The sequence below is a fragment of the Ischnura elegans genome, chromosome 10 (genome assembly GCF_921293095.1).
Source record: "Ischnura elegans chromosome 10, ioIscEleg1.1, whole genome shotgun sequence".
Lineage (NCBI taxonomy): Eukaryota > Metazoa > Arthropoda > Insecta > Odonata > Coenagrionidae > Ischnura > Ischnura elegans.
The window spans coordinates 84,344,871-84,367,449 of record NC_060255.1 but is presented as its reverse complement, the minus strand read 5'-3'; the positions used below and the strand labels follow the sequence as shown (position 1 = coordinate 84,367,449).

Below are 22,579 nucleotides of genomic sequence, written 5' to 3'. Positions count from 1 at the left end.
CGAGCGACAATACGGCGAGAAAAAAAAACTGAATAATATTTTTTTAAATTGTGGAAGAGGCAAGTTCAGGTATATTAATTCACTAAGATGAATTATATAAAATTTTATTTGCAAAATTGGTGGTCGCCAATCAAGTTCACTCAAAAATCCAACTGAAGAGAGCTTAAATTACGATACTGACTGAGTAGCATAAGGATACGGTAATAAATGTCGAAGAGACTTTTTCCATCATTTCAGATTAATATAAAAATTTCATAGTAAGAAGCAGTTTGCGGGATATCGAAAGACCATACTTATCAATTGTCTGTGAAGGATGGATATCGAGGCAGAAAAACTTGAACAAAGTACAATAATAATCCCTGGAGTCAAATATTTACCAATTAACGGTAAAAAGAGAATTTAAGCAAATGAAGTGGAGATTACGATAATTATTACGGGATTTACAGTGATTTACGTGAAAAGTCCAACGTATTCGGGGTCACGATGAAATTCACTTAAATATTCTTCGGCCCAGTTTCATGATATTATTATGGAAAATTTTAAAGGGTATGAAATCCACGATTAATACATCCTGACACTTTTAAAATAGTCCACCTTCACTGACCGTTCGTATATTCTATTGAGGCAATCAAGGACTCTCGGACATATTCCAGGTAAGACACAAGCGGTATCACTGAATGGTTAAGATCATGGAAAATTGATGAAATAGGCTCCTAGTAGATACATAATACATTACAAAGAACAATAGTAATACGTATTATCGAATCATAACTTTAAGCCTCGAATAAAATTTTGGAGTTCTAAACAAACTTTTTGGAATGGTATCATTCTTTCATCAATTATTTGGATACTATTACAGCGAAAAAATACTGTTAGCGAATTTTCGATTAAGTACTCATGAATTCCACTCACCATAATAAAACCATGGCCTTGACAGAGTAACCCGATTCAAAAACTTAGGCTAAGAAGTTTAAAATTTTATCAAAAATCCAAACTTCAGAGTTAACTCCAAAAATATTTATTTACATGAGACAATGTATATAATCGTATGCAAATCATTAGTTACACTGATATTAAGAGAACTTGAAGGCCCTTACAATTGTAAGTAATAATTCATCGTTTGAAAGCATGGCAATACTGGATCGGGAACTATCAGAAATATTTTAACGGAACATTAGGCGTAAAAAAATTAAATAATAATTAATCATAATAATTAATGACGATTAATTATTAATCGTCCACTCACGTTCACCGCAGTACTCCCCCTGGTATCCATTCCGGCAAACGCATTTGGAGCCGCTACAGGACCCTCCGTTGAGGCAGATAGCTTTGCATGAATTCACAGCTGAAAAAGGTGTAATCATTTGATGAGACACAGAATTAATCATTCTATAAAAATACATGGTCAACTTCATTTATAGCATAAATGGGTTTTCTTTCTATGAGGAATCTTAAAACTAACTTTTCCGTCATTAGAATTTCCAGATATTGGCATAGAGAAGGAAAAAATAAATTTCACGAAATTTGGAACATTCTGAGAGCCTGAATTTGCGAGGAATAAAAATTTGAGATGATTTTCATTTCTCACAATGGTGGTCCGTTAAATGACTATTATATTTTCCCGAACGGCGAATTCAAACAGCTTATACATGGGAGTTACAAGGCAGAGTACGTACTACTTTTTTAGGCCTTGGTTTTTAACCAACAACGAATCCATTTTTAGAATATTGAATTTTGTTGTCAAGGAACACAAATATCATGACTGGGTCCGGCAAATGATTCCTCGATTGATGAAAAAAATACGGGTGGTGTAAAGAATTTTGTACATAAATACATAGCTAGAAACACAAAGAAAATGCCAAAAAAAGCATAGTTCGCGCAAGCAAGCAGTTACTGTGGAAACAGAAAATATTTCACCATGTTTTTTGCACTTTCTGAAGCTCATTTTCTCTCTCAAATATCGAATATGAAGAAGGAATAATTGCATACTTTTCGTGATATATTCAAGCATTCGACGCAGCTAATAGGGGAGACTGTTTACGGTTGTGACAATTTTCACTTTATCGCCATTAGTTCTGGTAGGAGGCTACTAAGATTATCTACAATGGCTCTTTGATTAAATTTGTACATTGGTACACCTAAAAATATTAAGTTTGTATCCCTGAGCATAATGGTTAGCTCATAGGAGCGAGTTTTAATAAAAGTGTCACAACCGACCACACCCCAAGTGCGGTTGTGACAGTAACTTGGGTCGGTAGTGACAGGTTTAAAAAATACTCTAAAATGGTCTGAAATCGTTTTACTTGCAATAAATATTTAACATAGTACAGCACAATCATTTTTCGGATAAAATTACTAATTAATAACAAAATAAATAAAATCTGGGAACACTACAATCATTTACAACTAATAAGGCACCAAATCCTCTAAAATTATTTGCCAGTCTTCACATATACTCTATATTTATAACATCAGTCTCCATTAACAATTAGTTGAGAAGTAGACAAAACAATATCTAGTTATTCTTTAAAGGAATTCTGTCAAAATAAGAAACAAATATAGGTGACTTTAATGTTACTACTGTTGACTAAAACCTCGCAGCGTCCTCCTCAAGAAAAAATTAACTCTTATGTACCAACATACAACATCTAAAACTAAAGAAATATATCGGAAAAAAACTTAAAAACTTGATTACTAGTCAGACTCGTTACAGTTATGATAAATTTAATGGCGACTACCATCTGTGCAATTTAAATGGGACCAAAGTTCACACTTTCCTTGGCATTTGATCCATTTTTCGCCAGGACTACTTTCAGAGTATGCGCCAACGCAATCCCGACAAAAATACTCTTCTTCGTCGGACGGCGGTTTTGTTGCTTCCATCGTTCTTGTTTTGCCTTTTCCTTTCTTTGTTCATTTCGGGTCATTAAGATTTTTTCTTTACGTTGCCTGCCTTCAACCGCTTTTCTTTTGCTTCATATTCTTCTCTTACCGCCTCTTTTTCAGGCCTATCTGCGTAAATAGTGGACTTCTTGTTTCTGGGACCTTTTATTTTTCTCTGTGGAGCCTTCGGGAAAGGCCGAACAACTTCAGGAGAAAAAGCTGATGGCGTGGCTGAGGATGAAGCAGTTGGATGAAAACTGCTATAATTTAGGTTTGAAAAACTGTCCAATGGAAAGGAAGGTGAAATTGGCGGAGTTATTTTTCTAGGTCCAGTATTGTGCTCTCTAACGTCCGGGATTGGTCGATCTCTCTCAAGGGACTGTGAAAAGTAAATTTCTTCTGATGTAAACAGCTGTATTTTATGCTTACCGGTAAAATTGTCTCCAGAGTTAAGGTTCGGCATGTTTATATCTGATACTGTTGCAGGAGCATTCTCTTCAGTGTCAGGGTTTGCTCCGTTTGTTACATAAAATGGTGATTCAGGTTTGTTCTATTTGGAGTCATGATTTGGTCTGTCTGTTACAAAAGATGGGGCAAAATCAACTTCTCCAAAGAGATTACGGTTGAATGGATAAATAGCATCCATCCATCGCAAGCAGTATTCATAGCTTTCTTTAAGGGTCCGAAAACAGACCGGTCAATGGGCTGTAATTTATGTTAGCAGTGTGGAGGAAATGGTATGCTAAAAATGATTATCTAGCACTAGCAAGACTTACAGACATGAGCATTTTTACAGGCATTAGCAAGACATGAGATTTTTACAACATAAATAAAACAACCTTTATTTTAAACACGTCATCATCGAGCGAGAAAATATTACTTAATGACAATGCGTACTGTTTTTGCAATGTAATTACCAGAGGAAATATTTTCATATTGGAATCAAGGAATTGCGTTGGTGAAGCACTGTTAGTTTTTTTTTAATGTTTGAGAAATACTAGGAAGGATTCATCTTGCATCCACCCTGAAGGATTTGCAGTCCCAATAGATCCTATTGGCCGGTCCCTAATGAAATGGTCGTAATTTCGAACACGTGGAAAAATAAATAAAGGAGGAATGCTATTTCCCAAGGCGTTCACTGCAAAATTTACTGTGACTAACGTGCCCCATTCTGCTGAAGTTACGGCTCCCACTTGCCGTATGCCACGTTTTGCAACGACTTTGTTAGGCCTGTGGACTGTAGTGACGCCTGTTTCGTCGACATTGTAGGGGTGACCGGGGCAGGTTTTCGTATGGCCCTCCGCCGGAAAAAATTAAGACAAACGGTTCAAAATGGTGATTTTTACGGCTTTCTGAAGGATATTTTATTAATCCTCACACTATTCTATAAGCAATATTAATCTAATCAAGTAAAATAGATTCAACTTAAAAATATCTACGAGCTCTGGGGGGGGGGGGGGGGGTTATCCCAAAAAATCTTGTCACTTACACAGGAAAAAAAACACCCAGTAAATAAAACAAAGAATGATCTCCATTCATTCGGTTCATTTTCTAGCTTTATATTAAACAACAAGAAAATGAGATGTATTAACAGCAAAGCAACAAAATAAATTAGGAATTTCGCGACAAAAATCAAGACATAGAAAAACAAATCATACTTCTGCTAAGGAGCATTAAAATGTTTCATAGCTTTTCCGAGGCTTGGATTGGCAACAAGCGAAATTAATATCAATCAGTCACCCAAGAATACAGATATTTTCACCGGAAGTCGCGAAAGAACTGGCGAACCGCATACCACGCCCTTCATCTCACTAATCGTTGACTCACCCACAGCCATCTTCCAAGTTGACAAAAAATGCGCCAGGAACTTGACCCAATAATTTAACCCTATTAAAATAATAAGTATTTTCTTCCTCAACGCCTTCCATTCAGCCTAAAAGGACAGAAGGTCAGATGGCGACTGAAATAATTTAATTCCAACAGGCACATTTCTTCGACAATAGTGCGGCAAAATACCGCTTTTTAGCTTATTTTTTGAGCTGCGAACCTTAGATAAATTTCAATGTCGGAGTGGGAGTTAACATATATTTTTATAAATTAATTCACACCACATTTCAAAACCACCTCTCATACGAGAGCTTTTATAAAAGCTTTTTTACATCGTCATTTCTCGATAAACTACATTCATATCGGAACCAATAGATGAGATTTTTACAACATAAATTAAACAACCTTTATTTTAAACACGCCATCATCGAGCGTGCTGTTTTTGCAATGTAATTACCAGAGGAAATATTTTCATATTGGAATCAAGGAATTGAGATGTTGATGAAAGACATTGATGAGATGCATTTACTTTTAAGCACATTGCAAAATGGAGAGAAATTATTAATTTATACATTCCCAGAGAGAAATTTAGCATGAGAAAATCACGTCGTTTAGCTGGGATCCAAACACCGATCTGCCAATTGTCGACCACGTACGGAACCAGTTACCAGGCTTGGTGGTGTGACGGTATCGCACCAGATTGGTATTGTGAGATCTGGATTCTTGTCTCAGCTAAGCGATATCATTTGCGCATGTCACCACTCTTGATGTTAATGTCTTTGCACCCGTAAGCGTGACTGCGTGCAGTGCCTCTTGACACATGCAGTACTTCGGAAAACATAAATTGTGACAAATGGTATTTTTACTAGACACTACATCGGAATACTTCATTCTCGGTACACGACGCTGAAGAACCCTAATATTTGAAGTACTGGTAGCGGGTGAGACTTCGAGGAAATACTTCACACCAAAAGCTGAATAAATTCCAGCTAGCCTGTTTCCGCTTGGGGTTTTATTGTTACTCGGAAACCTATTGGATAACAATTACATCTTATAAGGCCAAAAATAAAATCTCATCAAAGCCAAGTTGCTAGAATCTGTCTTAACATCCGACATGAATGCTGACGAGACTGAGACTCGTCAAGGTAAAATATTAACTGAAAATGGTTATTTTAAAAAAATCTTCACTACCGACCATAGTTTCGACATTCTAAGTCATATTCAAGACTTTGACAATGACATAGAATGTCTAAATCATGGTCGGCAGTGGAGTTTTATATTAAAGTGTGGAAACTACTATTTGAAGTTAATATTTGATCATGGCAATATCGCATTTCCACCAAGTCAAACCTGAAACGATTTAGTACGTTCGTCGAGGAAGGCTAAAAACCGGAAATCTCGGGTTTCAAGACGAAATTCCAGGATAATTTAGAAGGGGGGAGCAGAGCTACGAAGGCAAAGCACCAGAGGACCGCAAAACATAACGAGGGCACGCACTGAGTCACAACCTTTTCCGCAGGGGAAGTCAAAAACGCTTGCGTCACTTAATTTTACGCCAGCTCAGGGGTCCATCGCGGCGACCAATGGTTGATTACTTTGTGCATTTCATCTCGAGAATAGCGTCGGGCAAACCAGTGGAGGCAATGGAACGAGAAGGAAAAGCATTAAATAATTCCAACCCATCACACTTGCGGCTTGTCCCTTGCAGCGAGAGGGGATGAACTCGAGGAAAAAAAAGAAGACAATGCTCCTTACGCTACCGAAGCCGCCCCATCAATTCAAATGCCTCCTCTTCCCCTCATAAGTTGCCCCCAGCCGGACGGTCAAATTGACTCTCCTTGCCCGGGGCAATGCGTCCGAGAACCGCCCCGCCGAAACATTCATCGCCACCACCGGGTGCGGGTGTAAAGATGATGGTCAGAGCTGACACCACCACCACCAACACATGCGCATACGAGACGGTGTTTTTCATTCTCATCTCCAAACCATCCCTCCGCATCAAACTCCTTTAGCCTTTAGGGTCTCGGTTCGTACAGTCTCATATACCGTCCTATGGCTCATCTTCCCTTGACTGAATTCATGGCGGAGTGGGGGCCGGGCGAATAAAAAACGAGAACGAAGACGAGAGAGACATGCGGGCCTTGGGAGGAGGGCCGACAGAGAGGGGGGAGCAAAGAGGCTCATTTCCTCGTGAAGATGTGAGCTACTTACGGTCCGCGTACTGACGGGAAAGGCCGCACCACGTGCTTATTTCTAAGCTGAAATCTGGTTGAACGACGCCGTTTTTCAAGGAAACGCGGTATAATTGCTTTCCCATGCCTTTTCTTTAATTATAATATTGCCTCGAGCAATTTTCTCGATAGCAGTTTATATTTTTAGTAAATAAGAATAAACGATGTTTATTCACAGCCACCTCCTTACGTGCGCTAGTTATTTCTTAGCTAAATTCTGGCTCAACTAATTATGAATATTTTCCGAGGAAACAAGGCGGAAATGTGTTGCGTCAACTTTTATTTTCTTGAAATATTGTTTTTCGTTTATATCTGGATTTTCTTCGGGTTCTCACCGCGTCCGTTGACAACCATAGCCAAGTTTTGGAAAATTCTGGGCTTTGGAAATATTAAAATAATAAATCTCAAAGTTTTTCAAATGTATGTACATACACAGGTAATTATTTCTCGACTCTTCCACAGTTTTCGCTGTACTGAATCCACCAAAAGCTGTCTCATTATGATAAATTATTACAACCACACACAAAGTCAGTTATGCATGCCTCGCTAGCCTTATAACTAGGTGGCTATTTAAACAGAAAATTACAACATACTTCATCTTTAATTAGCTCATCTAATTTATCTCACCTTTATCTAATTTAAAATAACTTCATCTAATTAACATTTTAAATTTCTCATCCTTATACTGCACAGCTATTCATGCATGTCAACAAAATTCCTGGATGCAAATTTTAATTAAGTTCACTGAAATGCTGCACGGTAAGCGGAAAGATAAATCTGAATCAATGTCTCACAGGTGGAAAGAGGCGGTCAGCAACACTATTTTACAGCTAAATAAAAATGTATCAAAATAAAGAATATATTAATGAAGATTTCCACTCTACAGGGCCTAAAAATTTCCAAGAAAGCAGTGGATCCCTTTCTTTCCATTATAAAGAAAAACCTTGGGGAAATGAAAGAAAGCTAAAAAAAAGGGCACAATAAGGATTACCAAATGAAGACAGAGGATTACTTAGACTGTTAATAATTGATTTAATATTTATCACATGAGGTAGAAACTAATTTAATTTCAGTACAGACAAAAATACCCATAAGAATTCCGGGTAGGTTTTATGACCTAACACTAAACTTGGAAGATGTTTTTGACATATTATAAGATACAGTTGCGATACAAAAAAGAAAATTTCACTCTAATGTATTGGTCACGTCGTCAGTGAACTACGAGTTTGAGGTTTTAATTCAATAGACGCTTCTTTACACACATTCTACGCTACTATATCCTTGCGATTGGTGAGGAATCCTCTTGGTAAACAAACGCACAGAAAAACTCCCCATTCCCAAGCGTAGGTGTCAATTACTTTTAATACCGGACTAACTACTGGGCGGACATACCAACCAAACCGACAGTAGCAATGGTAAACTCTGCGAAATTATCATCATTAACATCGTTAGCACTCACTGAAGTTTCTGCTCCAGCCTTAACAGCGGACCTTTCCAAAATCATCTCGACGGCTACAGTCTTCAGTTTCATCGCTTTGAGAACTAGGAATCCCCATATATTTCTCAGGCCTTTTCTGAAGTTCATCTGACGCAAGGGTCACTTTAGGCGCTCAAATTTCCTCCCTCAAATCTCATTACCGATGTTCTCCATGGCAAACAATCTGAGACGATCTTCGCTTATGAATAGATATGACACCATGTTCTTTAATTAAAAATATATTATTACGGCACTCTCTATAAAGACTAGGAAGTGTATTTTAGAAGGGCTCTTCTCGGAAAAAAATGTTAAAAGACTTTGCTACTTCGCGCAAGCAAAATCACACCTTAAGCTACGAACATTTGAGAGCCGGGGTAATCCGAGAGACTAATAGAACAAAAATGGAGGCGATAAGCTTCGCTGAAAAAGATACGAGCGAAGAGAGAGTTTCACAGGGATTAGGCTTCGAGTCGTTAAGGGCCCCGTTAATCTTAGATTTTCTGCTTGTGAAATTCAGAACATACGTGCTTCAGAGAATCAAAGCTTACTCCGCATCAGAATTTCCAAGTATATAAGGTAATTTAACGGACCGTGACATACAAAAAATAATTTTATACAAAAATTATTTTTTTAAATTAAGTGACAATGTAAAAAATAATATCCACTAAAAATACTCCTAAGATGTGCAAATTAATAATGAGATGAAAATCTGCACGTGCAATACAGATTTTCAGCCATTGTTAATTTGCTAGTGTCTTGTGTAATTATCTCAAAATGGAATAGAACATAGATCAACGTGTCAAAAACATCAAGATGAAAACAAGTAGGTGAGATTACGTAGGTGAAAAATAGTTACGTCTCAATCCTAACAAATTACAAAGACGACATTTTTCCGAAAATGAACTAGCCAGACAATTTTTTAAACGTTCATTTTATGTTTCCAGGCTATTACTATCTATTATTAGGTGTAGAAACCATCAATCGAAAAATCCATAAAATGTTCACCAGTGTTTTTAAATGTGTAATTATTAAAGGGTAGGCTGTTAGCAAAGCCTTAAATAAGATTTGCGCATCACTTGTCAAACAACACTTTTCCAAAAAAGAGCATTTAACTTTTGAGTTGAGGGCAGAACTTGACGAAAAATGGCTGGGAGAGAAATTGTTAATAATGATGAGATAAAAACAATATTTGTGCATTTTCCAAACCTGTAAGACCTAACAGGCAACCGGTTCATGAGTTTATAGAATGAAACGCACATTTATTCCACACACAATATTGAAGCTATTTCATCTACTCGGTACCTCCAAGAATATCGCTTCATATCCGTCACTTCAGTTTTGTGAAAGTTTAAGGACAACAACTGAACATTAAATTTGGGAGATAGAATTTATTTTAAGTTAGGCTGAATCGTACATCCCTTACATTTTTTACTAATTAATCCTGAAGGTCCCAAAATTAGTTCGATTCTATCCTAAGATAAGGATTTCTGGGACAATGACTAAAAACTGCATTCTAGTGAGATTACCATAATTTTTTGTTTTTTTCCAGGCGAACAATTGCAGTGAAGTTTTCTCGGGTTTCACACCGGGTCAGGTCCTCCATTTCTCCTTCCAACGTTTCGATGAACAACTCGCCCATCGTCTTCAGGGATTCAGGAATCCAATACCAATTCCTCAAAATCTCGGGGTATATATATATAATTCTGAGGTTGAGGGCGGTTCAGCGTCTCCTGATTGGCTGCCAGTCCCCTCGTATTTTTAGGAGGTGGTCCCATATGTGGCTTAAATTATAGCCGTAGTCTCTGTTGATGTTATTTCTGTTTTTCCGAATCTGAATAGATTCTTTTACTACTGAGATTACCAAAGGTATTTATCCATTGATGACCATAGTGGAATACTAAGTTTTTAATCACAATCCTATAAAAAGATTTGATGCTTACCCGGCGTATGCTGGTAGTGAAGGCTGCTCGGGTGCTCCACCACTCCATGGAGGAGATTAACCGCTGGAGCACCCAAACAGCCTTCACTAATACCCAACAAATAAAGTTACACAGAGTATTGGCCACATCCATCACTTAGAAATACCGAAACTTAAAATTAACGCACGTCAGATGTTGGCATGGAAAATACGAGGGCCGTTTTATTTCAACCTCTGATGGGTCACGATCAGAGGACGAAGTGATTGATTAAAAGTTATTTCAGTGCTATATGTTGAGCATACTTGTGGTGTCCTTTCGACAAAATCGTCTCGGCGATTGAGGAATTGGTAGTGCCTATGGACAAGCTTTACAATATCTTCTTCATGGAATGTAGCCGCAAATGACTTCCAATGAATCTCCTTTGTCCTGAAGCACATCGGCCGTTTGAAAAAGCTTGCCATCTAGCCACATCTTCATTTCAGCGTAAAGATGGAAGTCACACGGCAATAGGTTGGCATTGCACAGCGAGTGATTGAAAATGCCACATTGAAATTGCTCTAGGAGCAGTTGGGCTGAAACAGCGCTGAGATGACGGGCGTTGTCACGGATCAGTACACTTCCGGAAAACAGCATGTCTCTTCTTTTGTTTTGAATGTGAATGGGCGTAATTTTCACACTCTAACCACAGTGCATTAAAAAAATCTCTTTTATCGGCATGCTAAAAGGTGAAGACATGTCACTGTTGGGCCATTCGACGACTTTTCTGGCTGTCGGTCCGCAGTGCACACTTCGCGGGAGAATCAATTGAGGCAGTGTAGTTAATGAGATTGCAACTAACCTTAAACAAAAAACTTACCGTCAGAAATGACTAGAGCCTGTGGTGCGGAGGACGCGCAATTGCCCTACCTGCGCAGTAACCGCCTGTCGCTTGTAAGGTGTTTTTCCTGAGCGATCGGAGGTTGAAAATAAAACACCCCTCGTACTCTTAGGTCGTAGGACGTAGGTAGCTCTTAGTTTATACGTTCTAATAAGACTTAACTATATGGCGCAAAGGAAGTAAGAGAAAGCAGCCCAAGAAATGCATCTCCATTTGAGCGTGGGTGTGATATTTATTCCCACTTCCATTCTTTCGCCTCCCCTTCCCCGACTGCTGGGGGCGAGAAGACAGTTTAATTGCTCCCAATTGGCCCTCTCCTCCCGGATCACTGCCACCGCGGGTGTTAGTGGCGCTGGCCTTGCCTATTCCCCTGGGGAATACGATGCTGATGACCCAGAGGTTTTCGAAGGAACGAAAAACGAATCGAGGGAAAGAGCACAACGGAAGAAACACCACTGACAGTGAGTGGCTATTCAAAAATAAAGCTGAATATCCCAAGGCTTCTCCAGACTTTCTGCAAAACGTTTCATTTACCGGAATGCTTATACCATATATACTTTACAGATTATTAACATTTTACTTATTATTCTATTATACTAACTTAAGGCAAAAGTATCGGGCTTTACAAGTAATATCACCTGAAAATTACGTCTAAAAGTACATCAATTTTATCTAGCCTCAATTCGCATCGGAAAATCTTGGTTTGAGTTCATGCGTTTACATTATCACTAGCAATAAAAATAAGGTACGATTACAAGTAATACAAATAATAACAAGCAAATATTGAAAATCTAGTCTAGATACGGATATGTCGATAAATGCACTTCTATTGGAGCGTGGCTATATTCATATACATGTATAAAACGGTGAAAATTAATCAATAAATCAAAAGGAAGTCATACTTTAATTAATGAAAATCGACTAATACACAGCTGAGCCGAATACTACTGCGCATGAAAATTATAAAATCACAATCGTTTTGGAAAATATAAAAATAAGCAGCGCCATAGATAAATTACGTCATAAAACCCAGGCACCTCACTGCCTTTCGATACTTAGAAAATTTAAGGTGGAATTCACGTCAAAAAAGAGTAATAAGGGGATACGCTAAACTTGGATTAAACAGCTAGAAATAGTATTGAATATAATGCAATTTCATTAACTTATATGAAAAATGCACTGGCAATAATTTATCTTATTATGATCAAAGGATCCCATTCGCGAAAGCATAATTTTGAAAAATATGGAAAATAGGGTAAATTCAGGGTAAAAAAAAGGGTAAGGAGCTATGGTTTACATGGACATTTGAAAGATGAATGAGAGGTCATCGTAGCATGATTAGAAAACTCGAATTATAGACACAAAAATTATTACATATGCGCGAGTGAATAGAGAGAGTTGTAACCAAGATTAAGCCTAGTGCCATAAAAAGCAATGGAGCAACGAAAATTAATTGTCAAGGGATTATATAACTACCTATAATGCGTTTGAAAAATGATAGAAATTTACTTTGCCTTATAAGACAATACCGAGCCACAAATAAATAACCCAAAGACAATCTGCAAAATATAGTACATTATGTATACCTCGAACATTGCAATTGGTCTAATGACCGAAAAAATGGCATTTCAAAAACCATTCCAGGATTAAAAATATTTCTTTCACCTTATGTTCCCTGTTAAAGAATCATCCTCGTAGAATCCAAATACGACGGCTGAAAATTAGCTTGCTTCGCAATAAATCAACTAGTTAAGTGACCATGCGCAAATAGCTTCAGCATTCTACGAAGACTGCATCCTACGCAAAGGGCTCAATTAGCCAGGAAACATAATGACTTGATAAATATAGACGATGCAGGCAAAAATCGACCAAAATGCTCCATATAAAACTTACCTGCAAAGAATTTCGAATGAGCATATCATCGGCTAATTATGAAGCAAGATCATGCCTAATAAATTACAATACTTAATTAACAGTGAATTCATGAGATATGAATGAATGCAGCTACGCAGCTCGATGCGAAAAGGAAAAATAATAAATGCTTCATGTGTCAAATATGCTCCGTATTGCAGCCCATTCCATACCATTTATCGATAATACTAAGGCCATCACGACTCTTCCGTAGAAGGCTGAAATACAAGGGTTTCTTTTCACGTCAAGTCCTTTTGGCTGCTAAAATTCATCTTCAGAAACGAGAAGGAGATGACCTAAAAATTAAGTACACCAAAAAAATCGCTTTCTCACTGTTTGGTAAAATTTTCCTTAAAAAGCCGAGTTTGAGACTCGGTTAGTTTGCCAAATAGAAAGTTTTCGCGGAATGTTATGCAACGCGGCTGTATTTGCGGATTCTTCCTCGTGGATAGATGCTGTGGACAAAATATTCGTGGGCCAGAACGACACTACCGTCCACAGTAAGAATCTGGGTGTAGTTTGACCATTTTATCTCCGAGGCAATGATGCTCATCCACTTCCTCAAAACCTCTTAAGTCATCCTATAGTTTCCCACAATGTCACGCTTGATTTGTCAACTACACTTATTATTATATAATGTCTTTTTCATTCTTCTCCATACATCTCGAAATCAAGGAGCACATTCTCATCTCAAGAAATACGTTTCCATAGAATATAACGCTTCACTTCGGAATAGGCTCTTTGCTAATTATTTTCTGAAGCTGAACCGTGCCATCGTATATTTTTTGGCTGAATAATGCCCCTAGACGAACGCTGTCTATTTTTGATGGGTCATTCTCCCACAATCGTACAAAATTATGTGCATGGACTGCCATGAAAAAAAAAACAAAACTGTTAGATCAAAAATAAAGTGACGTATTATTTTATGGACCCTTTTACTAATTTTAGAGACAAATTAGCGAAGAAAAAATATTTAATGTCCACAGACTACGATTCATGTCCGTAGTCAGTCCCACATAGGTTTTCGAAGAGGTGTTTATTGTATTAACAGCCTTTACTAAATAATTTATTATAAAATCTATGATTAAACAAGTTACACCAATATAAAAATTCCAAAATAGTATTTTTTCGTGCTTTCCCGGCGAATAATCTTAGTGAAAAGTTCTCGGGATCGCCACCGGGTCAGGAACTGCATAGCTGCCAACTATGCAGTTCCATGGGCAGCCATGCAGTTCCTGACCCGGTAGCGATCCCGAGAACCAATAGTATTTTTTGGCTGCTTTTATTTCATCATATTTATCATAAAATAAAATAAAACATTAGTCAGACCGAAAAAATCAATGTCCGTGGACACACAGGAAAAAGTGGGAATTATTCATAGGATATGGTGGCAGTCCTGAACAACCAGTGTGTAGAGAAGGATATTGCCAGCTATATTTGGTTGTTTGATTGTATGCTTGCTTTAGTGAATGTTTTAACGCTGGAAGAAAAATTTTGTTTCAGTTTTTTGAAAGAGCAAAGATTAGTCATGTCCGTGGACAAGTAAAAATTAGTAAAAGCAAAATCTTCTACTAGGTAATTACAATTGAGATGTCTTTTATAGCTATAAGATGCAATTTCAATGTACCTGGCAAGGACAGTGTCCTGACTTATAGTCATTATCAACTATAACTTAATTTAGAGGAAATCGTCATGTCCGTGGACATCATGTGCGTGGACGCCATGTCCGTGGACATTATGTTCGTGAAAACTGCAGTCCATGGTTATGACAGATGGTAACGGACATGATGATACCTACACTACGACTACTCACAGAATGTCCGATGAAAAATTCAAGAAAAAATTTTCTCGTGTGTAAACACAATATTCCTCTTTTGCTATAACCGTGGACATTTATATCATGCCCGTAGACGGCACAAAAGTAAAAACAAAAAAGTTGTAAAAATTACTAACGATCTCTGCCACTTACGTCATTAGATTGTATGATTGACAAACTGTAATCACACAATAGGGTGGTTTCCTATTATTTTTTTATTGCCTAAATCGAAAGATTATTACTCCTAAAGTACGCATTTCACGATCTTAGATTTTCGAATGAATATATATATATTTTCGCGATTTAACGAAAAGTGAAAAATTTCAAGCGCGTGAAAACGCGATGGCTAAGTAGGAATGATATGAAAAGTCCATGTGACGTATTTCTGGTTCCCGCTGCCGCCCTGTGAGGTGACCTTGAGGCGAGGCTTGAGCGCTGATACGACGTGGGATGCTAGCAGGAAGCGCTTGGCTTAAATATGGATTATTACTACCTTATCAAACGAAGGAAACTTTCCGACCTTAGCCAGTTTTAATAGGTGATTATTAAGAGATGTTTCCCTGAGCTCTGTGCCTCACGCATGCATTGGTGATCTCAGACGATGTAAAACTCCTATCCTTTCGTGTAGAAACTACGTCCCTGAGACGTCACGTGGAGTGCAATCGCATGGGCGCCAATCTGGCCTTTTTCATATGAGGTTAAAATTGACCATTGCCATTCGTCTAAACTGGGATTTCTAAGACCAAATAATTTGTATATTATGAATACATTAATGGTGGGTAACGAATCGCAATCTATGCCTTTCGTTTTCTTTGATGAAGGAAACTACCCTATTTACTGTCCAGTGCCTCGAAATCATTGTTGAATCACTCTCCATTAACATTCGTCTAAATTGGGATTTGTAAAACCAAACAATTTGTATATTATGAAAATCCTAATGGTGGGTAACGAATATCGATCAATGCATTTCGTTTTATTTGATGAAGGAAACTACCTTATTTTGGTTCTCAATAAAAAAACAATTAATTTTTTTAAATTTTGCCTGTAGAAAATGTGCGTTTTTTGGAGATAGATCCTGATATGTTTACTCTAATGAGCCCATTTCCGTCCAATGCAAAATCCAATTATTTAACTGCTCAACCACCTCAAATTCTCTCGTCCCACCTTCATATTTTCACGCAGTTCCTTACTTAGGGCCGACTTGAAAATAAAGTTAGATTCCGCATCGCGGAAATTAAAATGAGATAAGATTATTAAAAGCAAACGAAATTAAAATAGACATTTAAATAACCTCAAGGCAAGGAAAGAGACCAATTTCGAACCAGATTTTAATCAGTGTTTATAGCTGTAATAAAACTTTCAAAATATGCAATTAACCAAAAAGGGAGAGGCTAAAATAAAAAAATGGTAAAATAATTAAAACTGAAGGAAGATATCTAGATGGAGAGAATTTAGATTACGCGACGGAAAAAATAAAAAGGTTAGAGAGCTTGCGGTAAGAGAGGCAGAAAGGTAAGAGATTTGATGGGCCGAATTAGTAGTACTGACGTTATTTTGATAGAAGACAACAATAAAAGAACAGACCGTAGTGAGCGGTATTAAGAAAATTATCACCGAATACTGTCTAAGGAATATAACTAGTGAAGAATTAAAAACAAATGGGGCAAAGTTATATAGGGGAGACCGGGGCACGTTGGCCATAGGGGCAGGATGGCCCAGTCGAGCTAATTCCAACAATAGACACTGAATCGTGCTAGAAATCTATCAGAAGGTTGGTAGCACACTTCCCCTTTCTCCACAAGACCATTATGACTGGCGGAGCAGTTTTTGAGAAGTTATAGTGATTAATTGTATTTGCGCGTGTTTCAGTAAAATTCTACTCCCAGGTTAAATGCGTGTTATTTAAGTTTTGATCAATTTGGGCCCAATAGTTCAGTACTATAATTAAAGATCATAGTTTAAGGGTAACTTGTGTGTGGCATACAATCTAAATTGATACAGTGAATTTTGTGACGAATAGAATTTATTGTAAACATGGCGATGGGGCAGGTTGGCCCAGCGACGACGGGGCACGTTGGCCACCCGGGCAAACATGATCCTATGCATTCCTTCGTCAAAAATGGCCTAATTTTGAATAGACGGTCACTTCCATCATCAATTGAGCTGTAATTCAGGTAAATGACTTAAATTTGTTTCAAATCGGTTACAATGCATGCTACTATGTATTTCTACACTTTTGATGGCCCATCTAGATAAACAATCTTACGAATCTATATAATAGGGTACTTTGTAATATTTTGCAACAGGACTCTTTAAAGTTAAGAATATAAATAATGCACATACGATTCAATATACCATCTTAATTTCTAGATATAACTCTCAACTGCTCCTATTGTATTTAAAACCCCAGAAAAAGTCTTACTTTATCTTAAAACATTTTACCGAAATTTTATGCTGAAGTTCAATTATGAATACAAGAACGTAACACGAGTAAGTCTTAATCGGTACTTATGAAATATTCCTCACTTTTACACCGAGATGAAGGTAGTTTAGGATTAACGAATCGCAGTAATTGACTGCCGTAATTTTTAGAGGATATTTAATAACTGAATCATCATAAATATTCTTTCTCCTAACGGCGATTCTGTCGTCGACAACCACAGATAAAAGAGCTTGCATGAAAAACGCCCATGAGTTTGCGAAACTCAGAAAAAACATATACTCCTCTCTTTGACTCGGTGAGGCGACAAAGGATTTTATTCCCAACACGCCTCGGCGGGACATAAAAGCAATTAGAGGCGCGAACACAGGCGCACTGCGCTGCAATTGTAAGAGATAAGAAAAGTGAGGGAAACGACAAAAAGCTGAGAAAAACGAGACGAGAGTGAGCAAAGGACAGCAAGGAGATTGGATTGCAGACAAATTCTCGCCTTCATCTCCGCAAAAAATATACGCCTAAACTGCGTACACACGAAAATTCACTTGCTAAACGATTTACTCAATTATAAAAGCACACTTTCGTCTGTTTATCTTAATCTGTACCCTACTTACCGGAAAAGAGATGGATGGATTTCAATGCGGTTTACGAGGGTTAGAAGGAAATTGTCTTCCTTCATACTACTATGAATTTTATAGCCAATTAAAGAAAAAAAAACAAGAATTTTAGGGTTGATGCACGCATGTATAATAATTTTTCCCGTAGGTATAAGATACTCATACAGTTATTTCTAACTTAAATTAATAACTTTTTAAACGATTACTTTGATTGCTTCGTCATTTTGTTAGCATTTTATTATGCCAAAATCTGCCAATACATTTCCTTTTTTTTTTTTTAACTGTTATCACTTTTGAAATAAAAAGAAAACGGAGAAATTTTACAAGGATTACCGATTATTCTAAGCATTACTAAGATAATAAGAAGTACAAACACATCCATTAACATTTATAACACGAAAATTCATTTCTCAAGCAGAGTAAAATGAAAATTAAATTTCTGATGACGCATTTTCATCACCAAACGGCTACTTCAGCATTATGTAATAGTTTATTGTCAGTGAATCATTTATGAATCATTTGATATTATAATTAAATTGTTTCTCATGCATCTTTAAGCACGATAGTTAAAAATATATATTGAAAATTCACAGTCATATCCCGCAATGGCAATTTGAATTCTCTCCACTTAAAGGCCAAAATTTTCCTTCATACTCTTGATTTCGACAGGAGTGAATTTTCCCTAACACTCGGAAAAAGATTTAAGACGAGTTTACTACTAGAGCTAATTTTCATTACGTTTGAAGCTTTCACAATTTTTATTGGTTAATTTTTTGAGTGAGTTATATCTTCTACAAACTTTACATTGTATAATGTAAAAGTTTTTCTGAAAGAATACTGGTGAACAGTGATTTGAACTTTTAAACTAATTGGATTTTAGGAAATGTAACATTTCATGATCTTTTAAGGTGAATATTTAGATTACATTGATAATTCTGTAGAGGTGCAATTTTCACCACATTTTGGGGTGATTTTGACTCACAATTTATATAAGATATTTTTATGGCCAAAAAGAATTTGCATTGGATTCGATTCAAAACAGAACTAAAAATGGTCATTTAGAAAATTATTTTTTAGTCAATTAATTAAAATTTAGTCTATTAAAATGTCAGTCAATTAAAAAAATTAGAAAAGCATTACTATTTTCTGACATCTACATACGAGATTTACAAAGACATTAGGTCTTGATCACGCCAGTGGCAATTTTTTTTCCTGCGTATGAGCTGTAGTATGATACATTTTAAAAATTACGTTTTTGTCAAGCATTAAAGTGCCTTCCATCACATACGGTTGTGATTGAATAATAAAATTGGTGATGAATATGATCCTCCAGTTTTTCTACCCAGAAATTTAATGCAGTTTATACTATGAGAAAAATCACCCTATGATGAGGTGAAATTGCCCGACTCTTACAAAAATAACGCTTAAGACTTCGGAATATTAGTGAAAATAAAAAAGGGACTTCAAGTGTTTGAATAAATCTCTTTTGCAGTGGAAAAAATATTTCACCCCCGTTGACGTTATTTAATTGTATAGCGTAGACGTATTCAAAACCAAAAGTGGTTCGAAAGATCATTCTCATTCAGATCTTTACATCATTCTCATAAGATGTATCATTCTGAGAGTAATGAAATGGATTATAGGTTAAATGAAGAGAATATGAAATCTTCGGCTTAAAAGACTAATTTTATCTGGTTTGACAGAATTATCTGAACCGAAATTGAAGCTAAATAGTAGAAAGAGTCCACGATTTTATTTTGCCTACTTCAGTTAATTTTCGAATGCAAGCTAATATTTTCTATTTATGAAATTGCCTCCTCTCAAATCAATATTTCTTGAAAATTTCTTTCTCCCATTAATCCTTGCTACGAAAAAAACCCTTCGGTTTGGTTCGGTATTAGTGTATTTTACTCTTCTTCCTTTCATTTGCCAGCTTCTCGGCCATCACCATAGGCCCTCGAATTAGAGCAGGAGACACATTTTTTAATGAAACCACTCGTTTCAAGGGCGACAAATGTCCTTTTTCTACGAATGCAACCATCAAACGAGCGCTAAAATTCTCGTTTCCCCTAAATAAAGGCATCTCTGTGTCTCCTTCGCGGCTGTAAAAGTTAATGGGTGCCGTCTAAGTGTGGGAGGTGTGTCAGGATAAAGATCTGAGGAATGAGGAAGAGGGGAGTTGGGTCAGCTATGCCGAGGATGTGGAAGAGATTGCTGGGGGAGTTAAGAAAGACGTCCTTGAAATTTTTATCCGTCAGCAAGGGAATAGATGACAGACCGACAAGGACGAACGATGACTAAGAAGTGCAATACGCATGACTGAAATTCCAATTTCAAACAAGGGCTCCAGTCAGAATAATGCTCCTTACACAACCCTCTCCATGTTCAATTAAAACAGCATCGACGCAAGCAGTGTCGAGACATTAGAAATTACCATAATAAGCATTTGACGCAGGACATTGAATATATTGGCAACATGGTGGATTAATTACACAGGCCAACAAAACAATTTTGTTTGAAAACTTTTTTATTTTAATAGCTGATCTTTATAGATATTTATGTGCCGAATCCAAACCTAGCCATCGTTTTTTTGTATCACCCATAGTTTCCAAGCAATATGTATTTAATCTTTAGTCTAATACTCCCATACGGTATACAGGGAAATCAATGAAACACTGTGTTGCATCATAAAATTGTTTGTATTTACTGTTCACTACATCGTGATACAATTGTTTGTATTTACTACAGCGTGATAATACAGGGTTCACCTGACAACTGAAATTGGTCTACACTTTCTTTCCCTTTTTTCCTTGAAGCTTCTAGCGTAGCTTTTTATGCAATGACTCGCTTGCTGAATTTCTCGGTGGAGTACAAACAGTAATCCCCATTATCTTCGTTCATTAGACCTACTTTTTCAATTCTATTATAACTATAAAAAAGCTGTTGAATTCTAAAAAATTGCTTGATTTCATAAATTTACCTGTAAAATGTGAATAAAAGGTGGGTGATACAACTTTAAAACCATCATATTTGGATTCAGCAACTTTGAAAACATAAGAATAAGGTATTTTCAGTAAAAAAGTTTTTTCCTTGTTGGCCTGTGTTATCAATTAATTGGGGACCTCCGAACTTCGAGTAAGAAATACTGAAATAAATGACGAGTAAAATTGCCCATTGTAACTGTAAATTGTAATTTCACTTTTCCAGTGGTATAACACAGCTAAAGTATCCTCCCTCAATACACGCAGAGAGCATTTCTAGAAAAAACATTTTCTCGATATGTATTAAGATTTTACAAATTTTCGGAAGAAAACTTAAAATATTTGGTGACAAATCGACTAATGCGTATCGAGATAACTTGTATTGTTTTCATATTTTTACGGCAAGGTGTCGAATAATATATTTTTTTAGGTGTCGGCAAATGAGTCTTATTAGCTCGTAGGAGTTTACGCAACAGTTGAACGACTGTAATTGATGAGCATTGTCAACATCATCATAGGTCGGCAATCCTAGGATTGCTTTGATATAGCTCTACCCTCAACTTTCCTAACAACTAACTTTTTCTTATGCAGACAAGTATCTCTTGTGAAGGCCACACACGAGACTACTCTTTTGCTTCCTTAATTACTTGTCCTACATCATTTATTACGAAAACATGGCAGCGGAGAAAAAATTATTTGGATGGAGAAAAGGAAACGAACCAGCCTTTTATAATAATTAGTAATATTTTGCATAGATTCAACAACAGCCCAGGGAGAAAGGATCACCAGGAAGTATTTATTTTATTCAAATAAACGATCTTCTCAGGAAATATAACATTTACCGATGTCTACGACTTTAACGATCCGAGTTCCTTCTTTACGGAGACAAACATTATCATCATTTTACCTCACCAAATTTATATTGCCGATGTCCATATTGTTTGTCACTGGATGCCACATTTCCTTGAGGCGAATTTCCGGAAATATTTAGCCATGTAATGGTCCCTATTCAATAATACCACTAAACTTTTAATCTCATAAAATGACGATGCCTCGAAAATTCCACAAAGGTTATGCTGAGCCAACCTCTAGATAAAATACGGCCAAAATACTTCGTGATACACAGCAGAGAGGCCCTGTTCTGGGAAATGACTTGAATGAGAGAAATTTATGCCGCGATGGCCTCTACCCTCTCTTATATATTGCCACTATTTGTTTGGTTCATGAAACACGTAAGTGCATCTAGACAGTGGGGTAGCCAGGAATTTGGATGGGGGTCCAAAACCAGAGTGGAAAATAAAAAAACAGAGTTCTAAGTAAAGGGTTATAAAGCAATTTTAACACTTTTCATAATCGAAAAAACTTCATTTTTATAAGAAAACTTTTGTAAATACATGATTTTTCAATATTTTGTTTTCTTTTATGAAGTAAAATAATAGTGTTTTTACATTAAGGGGGAAGTGGTCGACCCTCTCGGACCCACCCCCTATCTACGCCACTGCATCTATATATCATCATCTACAACGTCCCCACAAAGTCACCGTCAAAAATCTACACTCATTCGCCGAAATAACAAAAATTATCACGGAATCCATCAGAAAAT

At 36.8% G+C, this 22,579-nt stretch overlaps 1 protein-coding gene across 1 annotated transcript in view; it reads right to left on the bottom strand.

Annotated features, from left to right (window-relative positions):
* LOC124166374 (fibrillin-1-like) overlaps nucleotides 1–22,579 on the bottom strand; it is a 140,030-nt gene that overhangs the window by 56,156 nt on the left and 61,295 nt on the right. Inside the window, exon 4 of the mRNA XM_046543874.1 lies at nucleotides 1,247–1,345. Coding sequence (XP_046399830.1) covers nucleotides 1,247–1,345 — 99 coding nt within the window. The remainder of the gene's footprint in view (nucleotides 1–1,246; nucleotides 1,346–22,579) is intronic.